Source organism: Mixophyes fleayi, chromosome 8 (genome assembly GCF_038048845.1).
Source record: "Mixophyes fleayi isolate aMixFle1 chromosome 8, aMixFle1.hap1, whole genome shotgun sequence".
NCBI classification, from domain to species: domain Eukaryota; kingdom Metazoa; phylum Chordata; class Amphibia; order Anura; family Limnodynastidae; genus Mixophyes; species Mixophyes fleayi.
In genome coordinates this window covers 22,052,265-22,079,812 of record NC_134409.1, presented here as the reverse complement: position 1 = coordinate 22,079,812, position 27,548 = coordinate 22,052,265, and the positions used below count along the sequence as shown (strand labels likewise).

At 42.2% G+C, this 27,548-nt stretch overlaps 1 protein-coding gene across 1 annotated transcript in view; it reads left to right on the top strand.

Moving 5' to 3' along the window:
- FAF1 (Fas associated factor 1) overlaps positions 1-27,548 on the top strand; it is a 163,925-nt gene that overhangs the window by 120,660 nt on the left and 15,717 nt on the right. The window contains exons 14-17 of the mRNA XM_075182058.1: positions 1,366-1,502; positions 4,631-4,719; positions 19,981-20,061; positions 20,191-20,268. Of these exons, the coding sequence (XP_075038159.1) occupies positions 1,366-1,502; positions 4,631-4,719; positions 19,981-20,061; positions 20,191-20,268 (385 nt within the window). The remainder of the gene's footprint in view (positions 1-1,365; positions 1,503-4,630; positions 4,720-19,980; positions 20,062-20,190; positions 20,269-27,548) is intronic.

The window sequence follows — 27,548 nt, the reverse complement described above, 5'->3', positions numbered from 1 at the left end:
TTTTTCTTTCATCTAATAAAGCCAAATAATTGTGACTTTAGTAAGGAAATTACTTTACTTTAACTGTGATTTTCATTGATGAAAGTATAGAGCAGCCTTGTCAAACTGATGGTTTGTTGGCACGTTAACGGTTATCTAATGTCATTTTGCTGTCGGGCTAGCCGTTCTGGTGGATTCGTGTAATATAGGGTTTTAAAATATAGCAGATTTGCAATCTGTTTCAAAAATGGGCAATAAGAATATGATTGTTTTTTTTGGGGGTTTTTTTTTTATAAAAAAACAAAACCCCAAAAAACTCTATATATAACTGATATAAAACATAGGTCACATATAATAAATATATAGTATATAATACAATAGCTAAAGACAATACAAAACTGTATCGAACCACATGGCCAGCCTACTGGGGTTGTGAATAGGAAGTATAATACCAGACGTAAACCTTTCGTTGTGGGACCATTCAATATCTTTTAAAGAACAAAACACAAAGCTAAAAATTTAGTTTTCAGTGGAAATGAAGGAGTTAAAATAAACAAAAGCATGTGTGTGAATGGGGCATGGCATGGGCACCTTTGTGGGCCTAGTGGTTAGCACTTCTGCATCACAGCACTAGGGTCATGAGTTCGATTCCCGACCATGGCCTTATCTGTGTCGAGTTTGTATGTTCCCCCCGTGTTTGCGTGGGTTTCCTCTGGGTGCTCCAGTTTCCTCCCACACTCCAAAAAACATAGTATTAGGTTAATTGGCTGCTATCAAAATTGACCCCAGTTTTTGGCTGTGTGTGTGCTAGGGAATTTAGACTGTAATCTCCAATGGGGGCAGGGACTGATGTGAATGAGTTCTCTGTACAGCGCTGCGGAATCAGTGACGCTATATAAATAGCTGATGATGATGTAGAGAATTGCAACATGGGACTGTTGCATCCAATGGGCATCCCAGGGAATGGTACCTACAAGAGAAGTATGTTTATGGGAAGGTGGTGTAGTAAGAGTTGTATAAGTAGGCAGCTTGTGACTCCGCGGCTGTGGTGCGGTCAGTTTCGGGATGTGGCCTCTGGTTGGCAGGACACACTGGTCCTTGTAATTCCATAGCAGCTGGTGGGACCACAGGTTGACTAAGCCTAATTAGGTAATGTAACGTTTCTTCCAGAAGCTTGTGTGCACGATTCCCCTTTAGAACTGCTATACTGTATTGTACTACCTGAGTTTATTGTTGCCATCAGTCATTTGAACATGATGTATTCCAGTGCTTACAGAAGATGTTACATTAGATTGTTCTTCCAGGGTTTGTGGATTAAAGGATGCATGTGACAGCCTCTGATCGCTTTTTACTGTCTGCTCATCTATTCCTTCTGTTCCCTGGCAGATTTCTCACATTCTGTACCCGACACTTTGGCAGTGTGGTAACACAGACCGTTCGAACACAGAAGACTGATCAGTTTCCACTTTTTCTCATTATAATGGGGAAGAGATCGTCTAATGAAGTGCTTAATGTCATCCAAGGTAAAGTGCTCCCGATTGTTTAGAGACAACTTAACAAATGTGATTAAAAGGTGAATGTTTAAGCTCAATAGAATTGTGACCCATTGTATCTGTCTACTGATTTGTGTAAGCTGTGAGCGTTGGTGAAGATTCCGCTTGTGGAATCTCTGTGCTGGTTTTAGCTGAGCTGCGCCGCACTCACCAGAAGGTGAACACATTATTAGTGGATATCACAATATACAGCACTATAAGCACTACAATATTAGTAGACACAGTACTGTCGTCCTGTTATGCTAGTCTACTGGTAATTATAATAAGGTGACATGGACAGAAGAGCAACACACCATTGCTCTACAACCTTACATATTAGTATGTATGCCTTTATATATCAAGTCTATAGAATCCAAAGGCAGTGGATAGATATTGGACCCTATATATTGACCATGTATAGATTAATAATTAAGGTATTAACTGAAAGTGTAACTCCATGCCAATAATTAATTAACATTATTATGCTGGGTACTTTCTATCCAAGTTTACCAGCATCAGAAAACCACACAGCACGAAAGGCCGTAAACCAAGCAGCGACGCATTGTGTAAACTAACCTTGTGAGACATCAATAGAAAAACCACCAACAAATGATGCTGCCCTAATGAAATCACTTTGGATACTGTTTGCTGGAATAACTCCTGTTACTTGATATAGGACTTCAGTTGTCGAAAATGGATAAAAACAATGTTGCTGGCATTTGACAGACAGGTTGTGAATAACGGAACCAAATTTAAGGATTACACTGAGTGTTCCCACCCTTATAGACTATGTTCTGTCAAATGCCAGCAGCAGTGTAAAGTCAACAGGCGTTTTCAGGCTTTAATCCTGTTTGAAGTATCGGGAGTTATTCCAGTAAATGATAGGGCCGAGCACCTGTTAATAAGGCAGCATTAACAGGTTAGTTTGCACATTGTAGACAAAATTTGTGACAGCGCACAAGAACCACTAGATAGTAATGAAAATAGTTCTATAATTCTTATACAAATGTAACACACAAAAGGTAGTTTGCACAACACTCCACTAAAATACTTTGTTTTATTTGCTACATACTGTGATCTAAATTAACGATACTCATACACTTTAATAGTGGAAGAAACTCCCTCCAGTTGTACAGAATGGGTCACATTGCATTATTAAACTAAGCCAGTCTTCCTCACACAAAACCACAGTGAGCTCTTTAAAGCATTAAATATCTAAGTTTCTTCTAGTAGGCTGTTTGTTCAACGAAATAGGAACATTTACAATTACTTTTTCTTTCCTCTTTCAATAGCTACAGTGACAAGTCGATCTTTCTTTTAGATCTAATAGGCCACTGGCATTATGGTTGAAATAGATAAAGCCTCACTTTCTATATGGGTTAAAACCGTTACTATTGTAGCTACTTAGTCCTAGAAATTCTGCGTCATTCTGGCTGTCGCTGACTTGTAAGTCCTCTGTTTTATTAAGTGACTTGTGCGTACTTTGTATTGTTTAAATAACTCAGTCAAGCAGAAAAAAGAAAAGTTGAACTTTCTTTTCTGTATCGTCCTGCACTGATCTCCCACCTTTGGGATGAAATCCTTTTATGTATGCTTTGGTTACATAACCTTTTGAACAAGCAGAAAATGTCACCACAAAATTAACATTTAGAACTTTAAAATAATTTTTCTATCCCTGACCTTGCTGACTTTGCAACTAGCTAATTATCCACTTCGTTTCTCAAGAATCATGCGGGTGATGAGAATTACTTGCGTAAAGGTTCTAGCCTGTTGTATGACAGAGAGCAATTTGCACAGTAATAGACGTTTTGTGAATCCTTCATATCATGGCATTAATGTGACCTAAAATGTGATCTGGGGCTTGTATCATTAAGGATCTTAACTTGAGAAACTTCTTATTTAAGTATCCTGGACAAAATCATGTTACAATGCAAGGGGTGCAAATTAGTATTCTGTTTTGCACATAAGTTAAATACTGACTGTTTTTTCATGTAGCACACAAATACTTGATAGCTTATTTGTACACTGAAATGTAAAGTTGATATTTGTGTGCTACATCTAAAAACAGTCAGTATTTAACTTATGTGCAAAACAGAATACTAATTTGCACCCCTTGCATTGTAACATGGTTTTGTCCAGGAGACTTAAATAAGAAGTTTCTCAAGTTAAGATCCTTAATGAATCAGGCCCCTAGTCTTCATTTAAGTCTTAATAGTTGATATTGAAAATACAATTAAACGCCAAAAACTGTCATTACCCTAAGCAGGAACCTGTGCGGCACTTATCCTAATTGTGCCCACAGATGTTGCAAGGCTGGATTTAACCATTTATAACCAAATTGAGTGGGCAGATCTTTAGGTATGTAACTTTAAGCATTGTCTTAAAAGTGTCCCCAAAATTCACAACAGGTGAACTGCAACATCTAGCCTGACTGTGGGAGGAATATAGTGAAATTATGGAAACCTTTCACAGCTTTTATGGGATTTCAGGACTGTATTTTTGCAGACCTTGAGATCTCAGGCTATTTTTGTAAATGTTAACATGTTCCAGCAAGAATCTGTTACAAAGTCTGACATGAAATTGTTTACCAAGGTCAGACCATCTAGTATTTGTGCATAAGAGAACATTACTTCTCGCCTAGCCCTGAGATTTACAAGGAGATAGGAGTTCCGGTATGTATAACCTGCTGTCAGAACTTGAAGATAAGTAATCTAGCAACATTTTACATCTGTAATGACTTGTATTAAGAATTAAATCAGCCCCAGGCAGTTAGTAATGGTTAAAAATAAAGCAGGTGTTTTATCAGTGTATGTCAAACGTACGGCTGATCCCAAGGGCTAGTATCTGTCTTGTTAAAATATAATTGTAATACTTATGAGCAGGTAAACAAGTGGTCAGATCTGTTATATCAATAATTGCAAATATGCGTTGTAAGAAAATACAGTATACTCTTATGTATATTCTCAGTTTAAAGGCCGGGTGCTGATGCAATTTAAGTATGTCTGCAAATGTCTTATTCAACAGGTCAACGAAAGCATTCTAATTGGCTGTCCTTGCCTGAATTCATCATGTTATCAGTCTTGATTATTGATTACTCACAAATTCACTCTTATTGACAGGTAACACGTCTGTAGACGAGCTGATGATGAGACTCATTTCAGCAATGGAAATCTTCTCAGCCCAGCAGCAGGAAGACATCAAGGATGAGGTAAGCACCAAATAGCTTTGGAAGTGGACAGAGCTATGTACTTTGATTCATATAAAAGAGGTATTAGAACTTGTGGACACTTTTTTGGTCTTTTTAATATGATACAGAAGCAAGTTTACAGTCTGTAAGCTGATTGAATAACATTTAATGGAGCCTTGTAGTGCCTAAAATATCTGACTAGAGAGTTTACTCCCCCCGCCGCAGCCTTCTCTGATGCCACTACCCCCCCACCCCCGCCGCAGCCTTCTCTGACGATACTACCCCCCGCCGCAGCCTTCTCTGATGCGACTACCCCCCCCCCCCCACCGCAGCCTTCTTTGATGCCACTACCCCCCCCCCCAGTCTTCTCTGTCCCCCTGCCGCAGCCTTCTCTGACGCCACCATACCCCCCAGTAGCCTTCTCTGACTCCACACCCCCCCTCATAATGTTTGTGTGCCTTTAAAATACTTCTCATAAACGTCTACTTTTATCTCCACCCATTGTATGATCCATGCAACCTGATCTATGAGCCAAAGCAGAGGACCAGTACATATCGAGGAGCTATGCTTAACTATGTGTTTCCCTTCAAAAGAAAAACAATTTGTGACTTAAAGTAACTGGGTAAACCTATAACACAGAATAATAGCGTATTCCTGGCCAGACACAGAGGCGTACACATCTCAAGATGAGTCCGCGTTAGCAGTGTATATGCCTGGATAGCGACAAATCGTTATCATTAGCAAGTCTTTAAAGGTGCACAAGATAGCCTCCTAAGGTATATATGCGTATTTCTGCAGGTCTGTGTCATAAACACACCTTTACTGCACTCCGCCTGCGTTTGCGCTTCCCTTCCCCATCCTGAGCTCTCCGGGCGTTAGTGGCAGAATTGCACAAGTCCACATAGGCGTGTGTCCACTTTCTGGGCATGCGCAGTAGGCTTTCACTCAAGATGCGCTACGGAAACTGGCGTACGTCCCACTGTGCGTCACCCTGAGAGTGATCTGAAACATTCCTGATAGGAGAAAAGGTTGGTTCAGTGCTTTTGTTAGTAATATAGTAAATTTAGTAGTGTCTGTAACATATAGTAACCAGATGGATATCGGCTTTCATCAGTATAACCTGCACTAGACTGACTGATTGTTTGCTATAGGTTACAGTCCATTTGTAGCATTACTCTGTTGTATAGTTGGGATATGTCTCTGACCTTAGGAGCTTACTACTATTACAGTACATCTAGACAACTAGAAAAAATATCTGTTTACTGTATGTGTAAAGTGGTGTTAATGCGTGAAATATTTATTTTACTATTAACTCAATACGTTTCTAATACCTTTTTATCCAAAGGGAGAGGCTTGGCGGAGGAAAATGGATCCTCTTAAGCTTAATCCTCTCGGCTCTCTTGCAGAGTCTGTTAACGCGCTTTAATTGGCTGCAGAGAGTTTTGGAAAGTTGCCAGTTGAGCAGGAGACAAAGTTTTGCTGTAATCTGAGACGACCGAAAAAAAGGAACGGTTTGTCTGATGCCTTTTGTGCTGCTGACAGTGAACGTTTGGGGGGCTGCAGTTTGGAATGTGTAACACTTGATGTGCAGAGCCAAGCACTGTCCTGCTAAATGTCCTGATTGACAGCCCCGTACCTGGAAACCCTTAGGGCGGAATTCATGAAGGTTAATGATCGGTCAGGCCGCTGGCCGCATATTTAATTAAGGCAATTCTGGCAGCCACACACATGACATTTAGTATCAATTAATGCACATTATTGTTTGTAGCTTTTAAATGTAGGCACAGAACCGATGAGTCACCATTGTATGACTCGCGTAATTAAAAATTGTGTGCGTTCTGTACTTACATAGACAGAAGCCAACACCTAATATCCTTTCTTTGTTTTACTGTAGGGGTGTACATCATTTTTATAACACGTTTCTATTTTAAATCAAACATATTGCATGCAAGTTGTTCCCCTCCAGATGTTTCACCTCCTCCGACTGCTATACAGCTTCATCAGTGTTTCATGTGAAATCATTACTCAGCAAATATAAGATTGTATTGTACAAGCACAGTGGCTAAGTGGTTAGCACTTCTGCCTTACAGCACTGGGGTCATGAGTTCAATTCCCGACCATGGCCTTTTCTGTGTGGATCATTGGAGCATCCTCCGGGTGCTCCGGTTTCCTCCCACACTTCATACAAAAAATCTTTGTAAAAGTATTCGGTAGTCACCCATGTCCTATAGTAAATATTTATAGGTAGTATATAGAATATAACTGCACAAGGTACACACACTTAGGACATGCGTGTTCCCAGTTTCTCTTGCAGCTTAAGCTAAGTTGGCGCTTTCCGCACACTCTGTATATCCATTATCTGCTGACGGCGTTCACAGCGCTCATCCGTGCCGCAAGAACCCAGCGGTTACATTACCCGCTATGCACAGGAGAAAATAGCCGGCGCACATAGCACCAGTCTGCCGCTACCATTAATAATAATAATGATCTTTTAAATTGTAAATCCACAAGATCCATGGCTTCCATATTCTTTTATTCTAATGCTGCATATAGATCGCTAAATGTTTTTTAATACTGAAAAACGAATGGTGTCCTATAAATTAATAAACTTACTATTAAAGCACAACTCAAGTTTTCTATTTCTACTCGCCTTTAGCTAGTGGGACTACAGAGATCCTTAACTGCCACTTTGCGCCCGCTGCTTGGTGTATCTTCAAATTGCTCATCCATGAATCCTCAGAGTTAAGGTGGCGGCGGTCCTGCGGGCCCCTGAGACGGGGCTCCTGGTTTTCTATGAGCTGTAACATGGTTAAAAGTTATAGGAGAACAAATTTCTCTTTTGATTCTTAATATTCTTTTGTACAATTTTTCTCCCATTTTCATTTTGATTAAAAGTAATGATAATATACAGGGCTTGCGTAATGTTTAAAAGGAAGTGTTTCATTCATTCACACTGATCCCAGTGTCTGTGAGGATGATTCCCAGTCTGATCTGGGTCACTGGCTGAAAAAAAAAAAAAAAAGTGCCGAATCTCTGTTAAGGCAGACTGACATGAGAAAAATCAATATTTTCCTTTTTTGTGGCTTAGGGTTTTAACACATGTCGGTTTCCTAGAAATCCCATCCCATGGTCTATTGTTCCGTACTACCTGGCCTTTGGAAGATCAAAATGTATCTAAATGCAAGTCCTTTTCATGCACCACAATAGAAAACAGGATACAGATTCCAGCTTCTGTAACCGCTGTTGTCTCAATAGTTACATGCTTTTAATGGAAACCACAAGACGATCAACAGAATTGCTTTGTACTGTAAGAAAACAGTGTATCAATGTAATGTTTGCAGAGCTTGTAAATGACATTGCTGTTCGTGTAGCTCGTTTCCTGTCAAATTTATTAAGAATATTTTTAAATGAACACATTTCTGCCTTTAGCTGGGACATGTGTGTATCTCCTATAGCAGAGGTGACCAGGTTCAGTCCTCGTGGGCTACCGAGAGTTCATGTTTTCAGCAGGTGGGTCTATTTGGCTGGGTCCGTAATTATTCCACCAGTTTCTACAGACCGAAATCTTGAAAACATGAACTGTTGATAGCCCTTGAGGTCTGAACTTGGTCATCTCTGTTGTGTAGAGTGTGAGAGTTAGCAGGTTATACCCATACAGAGGAGATTCATTATGATTCCTTAGACAAATAAGGAGTTTTTTTGATCAATTTCTTTCATTCTGGAGAACAGCAGGTTGTCCCTCTGTGTTTCTTAAACCTGGTCCTCTGGACCCCTAACAGTGCATGTTTTCCAATCTCTCTGCTTTAGCACAGGTGTATTGATTACTGACTGACACATTGTAACAGATCCACAGGTGGTGTAATTATTTCCCTGGTCACATGGAAAACAAGCACTGGTTGGGGCCCTGAGGACTGGGCTTGAGAAACACTGCTCTAGAACAGGGATTCTTAACCTGTTTTGTAGCATGGATTCCTGGTGACGCCCATGGATACCACGTTGTAGCCCACCTATCTGCCAAAATATTTGTGTGTGATTTATTTATTTATTTTTTTTGTTCACAAAATCACAGGTAGTGTTACTGTGCTTTGTTGCCTACATAACTGAAGGAAATGGTAAATTTCAGTTTGAAGTTAGTGAAAAAATATTTTTCCCCCCAAGTACACGGACCCCTGAAATCTATCAATGGGCTCCAGATTAAGAACTCTGCTCTAGGGGAAGAAACCAGCTGAATGTATGAACTGTGTTTATTGTATTAGTGTGTTTGACCCCAAAATCTTCCCGCATAAGTTTAATCGGATCTTTGCATCACTGCTCTGTGCTGATGGGGACTCTGCTCGTTTCACTATTTAACTCTGTCTGTGGCTTCCTGTTCCCTTCAAACCGTGGCTCTGCTTCTGTATGGTCCTGTCCTACTAACATAATCGCACAAGTGGACAGGTTACTACCTCCCACAAGATCAGTGCACTCATCTCCTGAAATACTCTGTGCTGATGTGATCATGCCAATTATCTGATTGGCTGTAGTTTTTTTCCTAATCCCACCTACTTCAAAACTGGGGAGAGACCAGACAATCAGGAGATAACGGTGCCCTGAACCTAGTCAAACGCTTGTACAGCTATACCTGCTCCCATGTTTCTTTTAATTAACTTTACCACATTCACTGTATCCAAGATATATCAAGTACGTCAGGGACATTATACTTGGTTTTATCAAACCTTGTAAGAAAGAAAAGCTGAGATGTTGCCCATAGCAACAATCGGATTCTAGCTATCCTTTTTCTAGTATATTCTGAACATGACAGCTAGTCTAACTGGTTGCTATGGGCAACGCCTCCAATTCTCATGTTAAAAGGTTTGATAATTCTACCTCTTGCCTCATGTGAGAGAATTGTTCTGTAATTTGGACACTAGCAGCAGTGATTTATTGGAGTAAATGTCTTAACAATTGATTACTAGGGAGAAATGCTTCTATGTTGCTGAAATAATAAAAAAATGAAAAAAATACTACTTATCAAGGATTTATGTTTTCCTATGGTTGTACCAGGTCCAAGTGACTGGTAAATGTCCTACTTGGTCCAAATGAAAGAGATCCAGCCATTGCACGAGGACCAGGCTTTGTAGGTTGGGCAGAAGATTACCGCATGTACTGCCCCAAATGATTTCTGTTGGATTGTTATTGGACATTATGCTCATTTTGGGGGAACACAGTATAATGCGATAGCAGTGTGTAGGACTGCCGTCAGAAACCGTGGGGGCCAGTACAAATTAATCTGGTAGGGGTCCCCCCCACCTCTCCCCACTTGTTACAATAGATGGCCCCCTCCCTCTTCAAGGTACATGCCTCTCTCCCTCTGCACAATACATGCCCCCCCTATTCACTTACCTGGTTCTTGACGCGATGGGGCGTCTCCCAGACACTGATAGATTGGAAGTGCTCCGTGCAGTGTTGATATCACCACACTGCACTGTGCGCTCCCAGCCTATCAGTGACTGGGAGCTACCACATCGCGGAGGGATGCAGATTCACAGCGGTCAGAACAGACTAGATCTATCCAGGCCCCTTACAGCTGTACCAGCCTGTACCCCCATCCCCTGATGGCGGCCCTGGCGGTGTGTGCCCAGCATTTGTGTAAGGGCTAGGAATTTACTTTTACATTTTTTTTTTATTTTTTTTTACACTTTAAAGTGCATTTAGAACTGCTCTTATTATTAATTTCTGTACCTGTTTTACATTAGTCCCCCTATGTATTAGTGCAGCTACAAGCAGCACAGCAGAAGTCCTATCTTTGTCTTGCTATGTACTATGCGTGCATGGGATGTAAGGCATACATAAGGGGGCGATGGGGTTAAGAGACTCATTCTTCCTGTACACACAGCGCATTTGCCAGGATTCTCTATGTTGACAGACAGGTTCAGCCTTGATTAACAGACACTTATAACACTTGAGGTTGTCGCATTCAGACCTACCCAGACTTTGAGGACTAATATGCAGATTTTAGCTTTTCTCACCTGCACTGGGCCTGGGGTTACAATCTGAAAGGATTACAGTAACACTGTGTGACAAGCTGGCTGTGGGTGGGGTTGCTGCAGTGTGACTCAGCCCATCTGAGAATCTCTTTTTGCACATATTTATTTTCCTTCTGTCAAAGTGTATTACTGTCTGCTGACTGGAGCTTGCGCAACACAGACATAGCCAAGTGTGTGAGGCTTGTAACATTGTCATATTCCTGACCCTTATAGGAACATAACTTAACTCTTTATTGCAGTTCTTTCCCCTCTCTTTCTCGCTGGCCCCTCTCTTTCTCGCGCGCCCTGCTTTCACTGGCCCCCCTTCTCCCCACCTCTCTGGCCCCTTCCCCCCATTCTTGCCCCCCCTCTTTCTCTCTGGCCCCTCCCCCCATTCTTACCCCCTCTTTCTCTCTGGCCCCTCCCCCATTCTTACCCCCTCTTTCTCTCTGGCCCCTCCCCCCATTCTTACCCCCTCTTTCTCTCTGACCCATCCCCCCATTCTTACCCCCTTTTTCTCTCTGACCCATCCCCCCATTCTTACCCCCTCTTTCTCTCTGACCCATCCCCCCATTCTTGCCCCCTCTTTCTCTCTGACCCATCCCCCCATTCTTGCCCCCCCCTCTTTCTCTCTGGCCCATCCCCCCATTCTTGCCCCCCCCCCCTCTTTCTCTCTGGCCCCTCCCCCCATTCTTGCCCCCCCCTCTCTCTCTGGCCCCTCCCCCCATTCTTGCTCCCCCCTCTTTCTCTCTGGCCCCTCCCCCCATTCTTGCTCCCCCTCTTTCTCTCTATGGCCCCTCCCCCCATTCTTGCTCCCCCTCTTTCTCTCTCTCTGGCCCCTCCCCCCATTCTTGCCGCCCCCCCCCCCCCCCCTCTCTCTCTCTGGCCCCTCTTGCGCCTCCTTCCCAGTCCCGTCCCCCCCACCCCAGTTACTTTCTTGTTCTCGCAATATATGTGGCCAAGTAGCATATTTTATTATGCAACCTGATAGTTTTAAATTATGTATGCCTCAGGTTGCTCAAGTACCTATAAAGACTTTAGGGTACTACCCATTCTTTGGATAGATCACAAGGAGATTAAACTAGAAATCTAAGTTCATGCTTTTATTTATTGAGATTTTGGTCCATGTTCGGTACTGATCTCCTCACACATATATACTCTCTATTCCAGGCTCCATGTAAATAACTAACAGGACGTTAAAAATTCATTAGCCTGAAAGTTCAGCTTTGTTGTATTACAGTAATCGGTGGCCTTTTTTGTTTATTTCTTGCCAAACACCTTTCTGTGGCAGAGAGCAGATCTGTCTAATTTTTATCACAAGTGCAAGGTGACAAAATAAGAGGGATCTTTATGAAACACAGATCCAGGCAGAGGATAAAAATAGGAGAATCTCATCCTCCTAGTTATTATACCTTCTGATAAATGGTGAACCTAAGACTGGTAAACTCCTCCGAAGACCCAGCCGCTCCTGCAGATTGCTGGCATTAGACTGGAGCTTAGAACAGAATGTGATTTGCTGGCTGACATTTTTCCATCACTGCAACCTACTAAATAATATTGCAGCTGACAACCGCATCTGTGCTCGTTGTGTGAGTGTTTGTCAAGGAGAAAATAATAAGGTTACATTCTCTGTAACGTGTGTGTGTATGTGTATATATGTATATTTGTGCATATGTATATTTGTGTTTGTGTGTATGTATATGTATATATGCATGTGTGTGTTTGTGTGTGTGTATATATATATATATATATATATATATATATATATATATATATATATATATATATATATATATATATATATATATATATATATATATATATATATATATATATATACAATGTAAGTCCCATGACTCTTGCACCACATTCTTTACATTAATTCCAACTTGTGTCCGGTGAGTCCCAGGTCTCCCATGGCTGCTAGTGCCTGGGAAAGTCTTGCCTTTAAAAGCTGTGTGCAGGTAAGCCTTAAGCCCAGATATAATAGCATAGCATTTGATCATGTTAGGACTGACCAGAATGTTAAGACTTTGGCGTGAGTTGCTCAGCTTAACATATATTGCAATATGTGGAACTAACATTCCCTGTTTTTACTATAGAACAGTACGGTACAGCATTAATTATTTGTGTGGAGAGTGCAGAGTATCCTTGTTTTCTTGTCTATATAATGTGGGCAACCCCCTCTTGCACCCCAGTCTGTACATGGTGAGTGCAGAGGAATATATATATATATATATATATATATATATATATATATATATATATATATATACACACACACACCCCTTTCAGCCACAACATTAAAACCACCTGCCTAATATTGTGTTTGTCCCCCTTGTGCCGACAAAACAGCTTTGACCCGTCGAGGGATGGACTCCACAAGACCTCTGAAGGTGTCCTGTGGGTTCTGCCCCTAAGACGTTGGCAGCAGATCCTTTACATGCTCTAAGTTGTGAGGTGCAGCCTCCATGGCTCGGACTTGTTTTTTCAGCACGTCCCACAGATGCTGGATCGAATTGCGATCTGGGGAATTTGGAGGCCAAGTCAACACCTTGAACTCTTTGTCGTGTGTCTTAAACCATTCCTGAATATTTTTTGTAGTGTGGCAGGGCGCATTATACTGCTGAGGAGGCCACTGCCATCAGAGAATACCGTTGCCATGAAGGGGTGTACTTGGTCTGCAACAATGTTTAGGTCGGTGGTACGTGTCAAAGTAATATCCACATGAATGCCAGGACCCAAGGTTTCCCAGCAGAACATTGCCCAGAGCATCACACTGCCTCTGCCAGCTTGCCGCCTTCCCATAGTGCATCCTAGTGTCATCTTTTCCCAAGGTAAACGATGCACACGCACCGGCCATCCTCATGATGTAAAAAAAATAAACGTAATTCATCAGATCAGGCCACATTCTTCTGACACTCGAATGGCCATTGTAGGCCCTTTCAGAGGTGGACAGTGGTCCATATTGGCACTTAAACTGATTTTCAGCTACGTAGAAAACTGTGATGCCCTGTGTGTTCTTGCACCTTTCTGTCATAGCCTTTTTTTGAGCAATTTGTGCTACAGTAGCTCTTCTGTGGGATTGGACCAGACGGGCTAGTCTTTCGAACCCCACGCACATCACCTTGGGTGCCCATGATCCTGTCACCGGTTGTCCTTCCTTGGACCACTTTTGGTAGGTACTAACCACTGCATACAGGAACCACCTCACAAGACCTGTTTGTTTGGAGATGCTCTGACCCAGTCGTCCAGCCATCACAATTTGGCCTTTGTCAAATTTTCCCAGATTCTTGCGCCCATTTTCCCTGCTTCCAACACATCAACTTCAAGAACTGACTGTCCACTTGCTGCCTAATATATCCCAGCCCTTGACAGGTGCCATTGTAACAGGATAATCAATGTTACTTTAATGTTGATTTGAAGTGGAAATTTAGAAGTGGTGTGATGGGAAACTTAAGCTGTGTAATTTAAATGAATCTACCTTGACGATTGTTCTGAACAGGGAATAAAGTATCTGATTTATACAGTCTGTGAACAAAGACAGCATAAGAAAGCCAGTTTATATAAGACTTCTGAATTATACAACACTTACTTATTGTATCCAGATAATGACTTCAGGCTCCCTCCCTTATTATGATGTGATATTGGCTCTAGTACCGGACTAAGAGTATGTCTCTGTCCTAGGAGATTTCTGGTTAGTTCCTTAAAGTTTCTTCTAAATGTAAACTAATATTGGGACACTGGGTCCTTTTGACTGCCGTTTATTTCATATAATATAGAATACAGGGTTGTTTCAGCTGATGGACAACCATATGAGAGCCTTACCTCTGTCCATACACAATTAGCTGCCTCCTACAGATCTTTCAATGTCATTTTCTTATTTGATTCTGTGCAAAATATAGACTCTTGACAAGTGGTTAAATTGGATTTTTCTTTAAATAAAAAGACAAAACAAAACATGATGATATTGCTTTTAGAGCACATTCTGAAATAAGTCCTATTTGAGCACAAGCAATGGGAAAGTTAACCTTATGCTGAACCTTTATGATATAGTATTATAAAATCAATCTACGGTAGTATAGAGACCGTCATAATGCGTTTTGAGGGCCCTCCTGCTCTGAAATTGTTAACTGCTCGCAATAAAATGTTGTGACCCACTGCGGTGGCTGTACATCGATATATATATATTTTCCTCATCTCTCTCGTCTTTCCTTTACTGTAAGCAGAAAATAGTTATTGCATTTTACACTAAATGCCAGACAGGTGGGTGAGGTTTCCCATAACATCTTAACAGCCAGAAGGTCACAGATTCAAATCCCATGGAACTTGCTAAGCCTTTCATCCAGCAGAGGTAAACAATGTGGAGCAGTAATAACTGAGGAGATGTATTCATTATTGTGTAAAGCGCTCCCGTGATCTCGGGATAAGAAGTCGTATGAGTAAAGATATTACTTTTATTGCTAGTATTCTGCTAACTGTGCCATTTGTAAGAACTAAATTGTATTGCGAGGATCACTGCGAGATAGGGATCAGCTCTGGGCAGTTATGCTGAACGAAGGCTTAAAGCGCATTTCTTGTACACGCACCATTTTCTTCTGAACAAAAGCACAGTTTCTATATTGTGCATTGTTGTGCCATTTAAAAATGTATATTGCAATAACGTATATTTAATTCATTGTTAATGTGTAGATTATTCTGCCCTTTCCATTGATTAAAAGATGCTCATGTAAAAATGTTTGAGAGAATTATGCATTTATATGTTAGGAATTGGTGGATTCGGCATCTTGTCAGTGATCTGCACAATGATATGCTCTATAGGAAACAATACTCCCACGTAACTAGGTAAGGTGACCACACAAAGGCCGATTCTGCAACTAGACCCAAGAGTTTAGTAAAAGGATCGTCTTTCAAATTGGATGCGAGTGAGCGGCCATGATGGATATCTGCCCATTCGACTCCCAGGGTTGCCAGATCTCTGACGTCTTATCGCGTCTGAGTGAGCATTCACCACGTGCGCAGGACAATAGTACTTTCCAACATCACTCTCAGCCATGTCAGACAATGATTTGTTAGGATCATTATCTGTCGCTGTGGTCATTGGGTTAATTGTTGGTTATTGGCTGCAGTATAGCAAATCTGGCCAGCTGTAGGCTACCTGCGAGTCGCCAGCTGTGGAGGAACTGTAAGTCCCAGCATGCCCAGCCATACTCTTCTAGTTTCACAAGAGCTGTAGAGCCACCGGATGTCTATGAAACAAATTCTAATCTGTCCTAACAGTTCTGTGAGCACTGGAGGAGAGGTGAGAGACTAGTGCAGGGGTAGGCAACCTGCGGCTCTCCAGGTGTTGTGAAACTACAAATCCCAGCATGCCTTGCCACCTATCTGCTGGTTATCTACCAGCAAAGCATGCTGGGACTTGTAGTTTCACAACACCTGGAGAGCCGCAGGTTGCCTACCCCTGGACTAGTGTGTGGCACAGCTGTACAATCGTCAGCCATTAATCCCTTCACTGTGTTGGCACCTGCAAAGAACGCCTGGCTCGTTCCATAGCTGGTATTTCTGTTGACACTGGGGGACATTTATGGAAAACACTGAACAGAAAAAATGGCTTTAACCCATTGCAGTTTTGTAGTTATTAAAACAAACATTTGATTGGTTGATATGGGTTGTAGCATTTTTATATTGTGCATCTTTCTAGTTATTCAGACCTAGTAACTGGGGAAAAGAGATCACTGATGACTAATTTGCTTCTACTCTGTTTTTTAGTTTAAGTTCATAATAAGCCTTGAAGACCAACATGTACATACCCAGTAACATTGTATCGTACAAAGGGCTGGTTAGGAAGAAGAAATGTGTAAGCGCAGGATAATGCAGGCAATAGGCAGAGCATTGATCTCAGTAGTATGCCCTGGAGCCTGCAATGTGTGTTATACCTTTAAACAGGGCTGGTGCCTCCATTAGGCAAACTGAGGTGGTCGCCTAGGCTGCCATTTTTGGTTAGGGGGAGCCTAGAACACTGTGTGAGTGATGTAATGTCACTCAACCAGTCTTTTTAATGTCCCCGCAGCTTTTCCCTATAGAGCGCTGGCCGTTGACATGAATGAGAAGCAGCTGACAGCTTCTTTTACCTGTCAAAGTGTTGGCTGCTGCCCATCAATGTCTGATTGGCTAGGAGAGTGGCGCTGGGCTATGATGTCACTGTCCAGCGTCATTACCCAGAATGAAGGGAGCAGGAGTTGTCACCTCTGCTCCTTCCTGTTCTATCCCAACAATCAGCACGTTAGTCCCTACTCCAGACAGGTTGGCGGAATGTCTGGGATGACCAAGCACTTCTGAAGCGCTAAGCACGTCTCCGGGTTGTCGTGGCCACTCCAACAGTACAGCATGGCCATGTTCCCGTTTTCTGTGCGCTTCCGATTTCCAGGAGCCTTAATTTGGAAAAGTGTGCTTCCCTTGAATTGGATACAAGGGGAACAGTAGTAGCACTCAGGGCAGATAGATATTGTTAGGGAGTTTAGTAGACTGCTGCCTATTGACCAGCTTGGAGGGATATCCAGCCCTTCCGAATGTAAATTTTTTGTTTATTTTGTGGTTTGGTCCGGCGCTATCTGTAGCACCCAACGTTATTTGGTTAGTGTCCCTATATTGCTGATCCTACTGCCAGTTTTGTAGTTGTGGTGTGGTTTGATTCTTTTACAGGCAAAGACACACTATCATTTCAGCAACTATAAATGTGGAAAAGTTCAGTTCTCCAGAACGAAAGGTTCCAAAACTCTAACCAATGGATATCACTGTGTGGTTTTTACATGTCTGAGCTGAGGTTACAGTCACAAAACAGAGTTAAATGTACTGTAGCTCGTTCTTACAGTTTGATGCCTGTCTGTGCTGAAAGTTCCCCTTAGTTCTTTATTTTGTATTTGGCTCACACTTTTATATTTCTTTAATTCCCCCTGTGGTGCAGTCTCGTCACATATGTGCTTCCCTTGAAATACTCTTTGCAGATACAAACAAGCAAAGCAGACAAGTTACAGACTGAGCAGTGTTTTGGACTTACTAAATTGGCCCTGAGTGCATGGAGATGTATGTGAGATGTAAAAAGATTAAAATGACTTTACGAATCGGGGTTCATTCTGTTTAACCTTTTATCTCGCACATATATACAACAAAAATATCCACTTTTTTCGTTCATTATTTTTTAAGACACTTTTTCTTGCCCCCCTGTTGGTGTTATCCCGCTATTTTTATCTAGCGGCGCCAGCTCTGTAGGTTTTGTTAGCAATATATTCACATGATCTCATTAAATGAACTTGAACTGTTGAACAAAAACTGAAACCCATCTGAGAAATATACAGTGTATATATCGCTGGCTCTGTTTCAGTCATTATGAGCTCCCCCTTCTTAAATTAATTCCAAGGGTTTTGAGCCGGGCCCCGCAGCGAGAGTCCTGCAGCAGTTCCGCTGCCGTGCAGGGGAGCCACAGATTCCACGTTTAATTAAATGGAAAAAAACCACAGGACCTTTGTTACTGTCAGCTCTCAGCAAGGAGCGAGCTGTTGCGAGCAGTGGGACGTGAACCGGCAGTAACAACTCTACCAGGACGTAGGGACTAAATCGCTGGCATTAGAAGTGACAGCGGTGACTAATATCCAAGTGTTGTGTTATCATGACGAGCATTACGCACAACTCTTTAAGCTGTGTCTGTCTTACAACAACTGTATTGATAAGGACGGTTATAAACCTATTATCAGACCAGCAGTATCTTGTGTCATGTCCATTATTTCTGGTTTATAGATTCAGAATGCTGAATTGTCTTCAGGACCTCTAACCTGATTCTTCTATTATATCTCAAAGAAGGATTTTAGTTCTACCTTTTATGTCACAAGTTGCTATTTCATGGTAATGCGTTGTAAATACTGCGTGCATAAAATACAGTGTGAATTATAATCCATGTTTTTACATTTTGACAGTATAAGGCTAGTTGTATATTCATAAATGCTGTATTTATAGGACTTGCGGACGTGGGAGGCAGAATTACACATGGTGGTAGAGCGGTTACCATTACAGTCTCACAGGTGCTTTGGCCACGGGTTCGATCCCAACTATCTGTGCGGAATTCACTCTCCTCCAAGTACTCCCGACACTTGTGTTACAGCATCTCATTGTAACCTGTTACAGCGAGATGTCGGAAGTAATTGAACAGAGGTCTTCAGCACTTCTGTGTCATAGTGTAACTGTCTCAACAATGAACCTTTATTTTAAGCCAGTGTCTTACTGATCAGTATCGATCAATATAAATTGATCAGTTTGTGTATTGATGCTAGAAATTCAATATCTGTGTTCCTCCCTTTTTTTTTAGGTTGAGAGGTTAAACATTGCATAAATCAATGTGCGAATCCTTTCTGTGTCCTAGCTATTGTTTGTTTTCCAGCTACATTTGTAGTACATAATTCTATTGTGTAGATCAGTTATTGTATAGCATAAACGTTACGAAGTGTTTCCTACATGCAAAGATGAATCCATATAGATCAGTTTCCTGTATGCAGTGGGTATAGTACAGCAGAAAAAGATTATTCTACATTATTATGAATGCTGGAAGCCATTTGACTGCCGCCTCTGAGCTGTCTATTTAAACACAATGGCTGCTTTCTGCAGCCCTATTTATGAGATGTATGAAAGAAACAGACCGTTGTATAATAATTTATTTGCAGCTCTTCCCTACACATGGTGGATGCAGCCGTTTTGTTTGTCATGAGGGTTCAGCCTATCAATTTGCTAGATACTGGGGACATCAGTAAGGGCCTCTAGAATGTAAGCTCACAGGCAGGGTCCTCTTTACCTATTGTCCCATATATGTCTACTGTCTGACTCCCTTGTCCGACCTGTCATGTCTCTCTCCATAGCATTGCTCACATTTATCTGTGCTATGTGTATTACCTCATCTAGTTCTGTATGCGGCGCAACGGGTCTGTAGCGCCTTATAAATAAATAAATAAATTAATTAATAATAATAAAAAATAATAAAACCACTTAAACACCTTGAGGGAGATAGTGAGGCATCTAAATGATTTTTTACGGCCGCCTTGTTTCAGCTCCTTTCTGAGTACAGATGGCTACGAGAAGCCGGGCCCCGCAGTAAGTGTCGTGTAGCGGTTCCGCTGCTACGTAGGGGTCTCCACAGAGTCCACATTTAATTAAACTGAAGAAATACATTTTGTTTGTGCTGGAAGATTTGTGAGGCCGTAAGTTTCCACTCATCTCTCCGTATCTCCTCTAGGATGAACGAGAGGCCAGAGAGAACGTGAAACGTGAGCAAGATGAGGCCTACCGCCTGTCCCTAGAAGCCGACCGAGCAAAGGTAAATGTCGTCTGTTATCACGTGGGCACTTCCACTGACCTGCGTAGAACTATATAATCATATAGGCTTCCAGAAGTGGCTGCTGCTGATAACATAAGAACTAAAGATGGTTTTGTTTTGTTTTTTCAGAGGGAAGCTCAGGAAAGGGAAATGGCTGAACAGTACCGACAGGAACAGATCAAAAAAGAACAGGAGGAGGAAAGAGAGGTATGATGATAATACACAAAGCGGAACTAAACGCAGCAAATCATATACAGTATATTATAACCCATGCATGCGGACACTCGAGAGAGTGTGCAATTTTTCCGGACAAGGGCACACGGCACAATGACGCTGTTCATAAAAAATCATATTCCGACCACCCACCTCTGTATAATGATTCAAAAGGGTGTCCTCACACAGCGGCGGAGTCCTGCTGTGACGTGCATCTCCACGCTGGCCACTGATGCGCAATTGTGCAATTCACATCCTTATGCAGCAGTGGGAGGGGTGGGGTGCCGCAGTGGGCGGGGTGATGCATATCACATAGCCCTGCACTGCTCTCCCTGCATCTCCCAGAGGACAGTCCTATAATTCATTTCATGTGAATAATATCAATGATTATATTTCAAAGTGATAGAATAATAACATGCTCTGAATAACATCAGCGTTAAGACCTTTGTTGTTGGCTATTATGGGCTCTCCATATGGGCTGTACTTAATTGAATATGCCGAGAGAAAAGAAAAAACTATGTTGAGGGAAATATTTTGCTCTGATATATAAACATAATATATAAAAATAGAAATGTACAGAATGCTTAACAGAAATATGGTAGTGTACAGTGTGCAACTTCAGAATGAAACGGAGCTGTTTTGACATTCAGCAACTTGTCAATATATCTAAATATATTTAAAGACTTCACTTATTCTCATCAGGTTATTAGGACTGTAAGCCTGCGTTTCCATGCAGCTCTCCTGCCTATCTAATACACGGCACTGTGCTCTGTAGGATGGGATAGTGTTTGGTTTCAGTTACAGGTGCCATGAATTATAACACATTCTAGTGAGTAAAGGAGGTGAGAGACCACCCCGGATGTACAGGTCAGTATTAATGTGAGTGGTGTACAGTGAAATCACAGTAGTCCGTTGGTGCTAGATTGCCAGATGGAAAAAGTGTAATAAAAAGACTTAGTTTAATGACCATGGCCTTGGAAGTTGAAGTTTTATATATATTTATAAAAATGAAACAAAGTTGGTAATGATGTTGCCTGGCCGCGTGTGAAATAGCAGATTCAGACTTTGTATAAACCTCCTTTACAAGCGGCTGCTCGGACTGTCTCCATTGCATACATGTCTTTCCCTTTGTGTTCCTTTGGACCTAAAGCAATAGTTCCCAGTAAAACAAACAGGTATTCTTCCTATCTGCATTCATTATGTTACCCTACCTTTCATTATGGAGCCAGCCTCACAATGGCTGTTTGGAAACTATATTTTCCTGCAGAATATAAAACCCCAGTCTAGGTTTCGGAGCGCAGCCGGACCTCTGTTCTTTGTAACACAGTGTGCAGCAATGGAAATAATAGATATTTGCTTTTCAAAACAAAAGCCATTTTTTAACAATGCTGTTTATTAAAGAATGCTGCAGTTGAAGTTCAGGGATTACACATAATCTATTGTTGTAGAGCTGTGTTTGCTTACATAGAGGGGTTTTTGTTCAGCGCATACATTTGAAATGTGGCTATTGATCTATTCAGAGGAAGCCGTCTCCTCCCTTTCTTTTGGCCCTGGAGTTGGTTGTTCAGATGCTGAAGTTGTAAGCGCCCGGCATCATCTAATTGTTGTTTTTTTTCTAAGTTGGTCCATTCTTCGGTAAAGTCATTGTGAGTCTCTGTCCTGTGACAACGCCATTGGGGAACTGGTTACATCGGGGGAAATAGGAATTCTTTGCACAAAGGAAAGGGACTCTAATGAGCTACTGTTTATCCTTCTGCAATATAATTGAGCGGGTGCAGTAAATAAAATAGCATCTGTTATTGCAGCCAGCAGGAAAATGTCAAAACAAGAGAGAGAAACAGGTGCTTTAATAACAATGGAACAAACAAGAGAAAGGAGTGTGGATTTTAGATTAAACATTAAATGTAAAAAAAATCAGGACTATTGTCCATCGCTTGGGGTTTACGGTAAACTAAAACAAAACTGTTTTGCCATTTCTGTTTAATCACCTGATTTTGTAACATTACCGCTGTAGGTTATAGACACGAGGACTGTTGTGCACGTGTGGTTTGGCTGTGGAAACCCAGATCTGATATAATGTATGTGCCAGCTGAGTGTGTGGGAGCGGAGTCCCTGCCGTACATGCTCTCCTCAGCGTCCATAGAGGATCTTACCCCTAGTGTGCCAGGACCTCCGCTCTCTTACTGCTAACTATGTGTAGGCAGTAGAGCGCATTAATGCTAGCTCACAATGCACCCGAGGGCCCTTCCCATAATTATCAACATAGTGGGGCGTTTGGATAGTTTCACATACATATCTGAACCTCACGGGGAAACCAACTTAACTGAGCAAATTTCAGTGTGGACCATCATCACCATTTATTTATATAGCGCCACTGACTCCACAGCGCTGTACAGAGAACTCATTCACATCAGTCCCTATTCCAACACTAATTTGGGCAAATTGAATCCCCCCCAACACACACACAGTATTAATATTTTGCATGTAGGCTAATTCGGTATTTTTAATATTGGGAAACTCTATTACAATTTCAACACTTGTTTGAATTAAAACAACCAAATATAACCCATTAAGCACTGCAAACCCATATGTAAAGTTAATTTATGATAGAAATATAGAGAGAGAGAGATAGTAGATGCACATGCACAAACACACAAACTTGATTTTATTGCATTGTGAGCACCCATGTCTGGAACATGGCGTATAGGCAAACCCCTTTCCTAATGCCCTGTCGACAGAACAATCATAGGGGTATGTGTAGGAGCAGTTTGTCACCAGAGTTACCGCATGAGATTTCACTTTGACTTTGCATAAAGTAGTGACACGGACTGCAAGATGGGGAAAGTGTCATGTATTTTGACTGTATGAGGACATCCATATTCCCGCATACATAAATGAATCAATAATAACAATGGTAGAGGAAGTTTTTGTGTCGATTCTTGGCCGTCTGAAGACATCCGCATGCTCGCTTACAACGACACTTAGCCATGGAGGCTACAGTCCTGTTAAACCACTTTGCATCATTTCAACAAGTTTGATTCCCCTTTAAAGCGGTTATACGGTTCTTTATGTAGAATTTCACCCCCGACAAGTTCCGATCTTTGAGTATTAATGGTTCAGCCATGAGGCACGCAACACAGTCTCACTTCCGGGCACCCAGCATGTCTGTATAAACCTCAGCAGGTGTTTCTCCACAACCTGGACCTCTTCTTTGTCCCGGGATTTCCTCTGCACTCCTTTGCAACTTGAAAGGACGTAGAGTGGTCCATTATGGCTCCGCAAAATACAGAGAAGACAAAGTTCTTCTGCCTGGTAAAACTGTGTGCTACACCTACCTGTAGACGTCATGGCTGGGCACTGGTCCTGTGTTGCCAGGTCCATACACCGCCTCTCTTCTGACGTGGAAGTGTCAACTAAAGGCTTGGCCACTTGTCCCTCTGTCACAGGGGATTGCTCATCCGACATGTCGCTCTATAGCTGGACCGGTTCGGAAAAGAAACCGATATGTAAATGATCGAGGTAAAAGTCAAAAGTATACATCAGACACGAGATTTTCCACTTACCGTCCGGATCAATGTGCATCTTGTCCAAATTCTTGCCTTTGAATTCGACCAGTCTGCCACACTCAAGAGCCATTAACAGTTTTCTGATCTTGGCGAGTTGGAGGGTACCTTCTGGGAGGCGGTGATACTGCCGGTGCTCCCTGATGTCGTGCACAAGGAAGTCTGCCAATTGATCCAGTTCTGTGCTTTCGAAGCTTCGTGGAAGACAGCGTGTGGGGATGCTTGACCCCACACTCTCGGGCAAACAGTCGTATGCAATCATAGCCTGTGAAGTGTGACAAGGCAGCTGGTCTGGCTAACATGTAGACATTTTGGCTATCCACTCCACATGTGTCACGCTTTTCTGTGAGAAGTTCCATTGCAGCTTGCATGGCTGGTGTCAGCAGGATGGGGTCTTTACTCCCTCGTTTTCCTCTGATTTCAAAACGAGTGAAGTGCCAGCAGGGCTTCCTCTCCACCTCGGAAAGCACATCTTCGTGGAGATCCGAGGTATCTCTTGAGGAGAAGGTAGTCGGCAACATTTTTTAAACTTCCACTTCCCTTCTTCGATTGAAAGATCACCTGTGCCAGGGTAAGTTTTGCAAGTAGTGCCCAGTGGTTAACCATAGGCTCGGTGGATAGCCCACTTCGGTAGGCTTCCTGCTTCTCATCGAGGTACAAGTGCATCTTTTTCAAATCTTCTGTGAAAGGTAAGAGCTGAGGCATGTTCCACTTGGACTCCTTAAGAGTTTTGAAGGCAGCCGGTGAGAACAACTCGTTCCATCTCACCTCATATAGCTTCCTGAAATTCTGTGTGTTTTCAAAAGCAGCAGTGCAGCCCTCCATCATGAGTCGGCACTCCACAATGCTCTCTATATTTTGCAGGCCGTGCCAGCGAGGGTGTCTTAAATTTAGCTGTCTCCACGTCATAGCTAGCTACCAGCTTCACAGCATCTAACCCTTTCTGCACGTAGTAAAGTCTTCCATCCTCTCCAAAGGGGTAGCTCTTCTGGCCTGTAGCAGTAGCCTGCCCATTTCTCTAAGCTTCTGACGGATGTACTTGTACCTGCCAACATCTGATCCCACCCGATTGAACAGATGCTGTCCCCATCTGCATGATGCATTGATCATTTTTCACTTCGAGTAAGACTTCATGTCACTCAAGAGCTTCCAAAAGCCATCACTGATGTCGGGTGGAACAGGCTGAGCAAAGTGACTGGACTCTGCTCTTGGCAGGTGGGAGCTTCTTGCCCCTTCGGTTTAGCTTACATCTCTTCATGTGTGGCCACAGGTATTTCATTGCAAACAAGCCCTGGCAGGCTACACAGTGCATGAAGCCTTCAGCATCCATCTCTTTGTCTGGAAGTTTGCACATGACCCGAACGCCGTGGCCTACCCTCATTGCCTCAGCGTTGTGTGCTAAGTTGCCCTTATTGCGAAGATGTGCCAATTGCATGCACCTTTCTTTCGAGTGTTTGGGGAATTTCAGGGCCCAGGCTACTTCAGTCTCATTGCGGTGAACATGCTCCATGTGCCGGGCAATTGTTAAGAGGGGCTTCTCTCAGTACAGGCAGTACTGCTTTTTGTTATACGCCCCGGAGCCAGCACTGTTTCTGGATAGTGTTTGGACAGACACTGCGTCGTCTCTCTGACCCTCTGTGTTTAAAACACGGCTAGCAGAAAGTCGTACATAGAACTCATCTCTGGGAGCTTGCACTCTGCTGCGCTGGTGGGCAACGGGACATCACCGCTGGTGTCTGAACCGCTCTTCTCCGAAGTGTCTGGGCTAGAGTCGGAGCTACCGGTGGGCTCTGTCATGCTTCAGCGTCCCTGCTTTACCTTCAACAGCAGACGGATTCGACTGTATCTTTACCCGCTTGGTGTACAAAGTGCCGCAGGATGCAGTCCCTTTCGTTTGCTGCTCCTGCTATGCATGAAGACGGAATACTGGCCTGAAGCGGTGGGAGGCACATACACTCTCCCTTCCCCATCGGACACACGCACACTTTTGTTCCGACAAATGTGACTCTCGGGAACATACCAGATTTTTATGCTGAGCAGATCAGCAAGGTCCCCTGCATTGATTAGCCTTGAGAAGCTTTGTGGGGACCTCAAATTTTGTCCCCACTACGACTCAGGTCCCCACAGTGTTGGTGTGTAAACAGGTCAATGTCCCCATAAGCATATGAATGCAAGTACTCGCGCACGCCCACACAATAATAAAAGTAAAGTGCCACAATTTATAGAGAGAAAGCGTAATCTTTGCAGTAGAAGCCAACACGCAGTATACGTGCCAGCAATGTTTATTTCTTCTCTAAACCAAAACACATTAATATACTGTATATAGAAATATCTATTCTTAAAGAGAATAAAGGTATAATACTCTGGCAGTCCTGGATGTAATTAGCTGCCTCATTTCTTCACATTTTCTCTGTTTTTTTGTGTTTTATCTCTAGATGTAAACTAGTAAACCTGAAATGAAATATCAGCAGTGGTAAAGTTTGTGGCTACGGGATAGGCAATGTTTAATTTAAATTGTATCTTTTTACACTACACAAGTAGTGATAATAAATATATGATCTCCTGTAAATATCGGAATAATCAGTGAGGCTCTGATGCCATTGCTTATAATCTGTGAGTTCTGATTTCATCACTTTAGTCTTCACTAGGAAAACCTGTTCATTATAAGGAATAATATACCCACTACTGTAAGTTTTTACAGATATTAGAAGTCACCTCGGATTTCTGTGACTTATATAAAACACTCTTCCCACGGTCCAATGCTTTTATATGGTCATAGGACTCCTCTGGGACTCTTATCTGTATAATTTACAGTATAATATCCAATGTACCCATGACAACGAATTATTACAATTTGCTGCTTAATCAACATACTCAGCCTGATTCAACTTCAGACGTAACCTGCTCGCAACTTCCGTTTAATAACGAGCACAGAAATTGAGCATATTTCCGACCGTATTCAAATCCAAGTGGATCTCAATATACGTTTCCATTTGAATCTGGGTATAAATACCCTCTGCTTAAACGTTACTTGCCGTTTGTAGACAGACAACAGAGTGCAAGATATGCATATGCGCAATATAAAAAGACTATGCCATGACAGTCATCACTATCAGTCGGCACTTACACCTGCCCTGTAGCTGATGCAATGATATGGCTAAAAAAAAAGAGCGTACTTACGAGATACTCAGGACTTGAATCGGCCGCACTAGCATTGGCTTCTACAGTACATTGCCTACGTTCATCCACTCGTTCCCTCCCCCGTAACGCTCTTCAAGTCATAGGCTTTCTGCCATGAATTGCATGCAGAGTTTTTTCACACAAGATACAGCGCACACAGACGCTTCCAAAGATGAATCGGGCACAGAAAGTATATATTTTTGTAATATGGATACTTCACAGGACATGAACAGAAGGTAAAAGATGCTTACAGGACAAAATAACATGTCTGGTATGATATGCTGAAAACTATGTTATGGGGTTTATCTATTAACAGTGTTTAATTATGCTGTTGTGACCAATCAGATTGTGCTTTTTACAGCGCAGTTTTGGCTGTATGTTAATACCACCTTGTTGGTAAATAGGCCTCTGTGTTTTGATTTACATTTCAGTGACTATACCTGCAGAATGGCTGAGATCACCAATATTTATATAAAAATGTCTATGGATATAAACATGGAACCCTTTCAGATACTTTTTCCATTACATCTG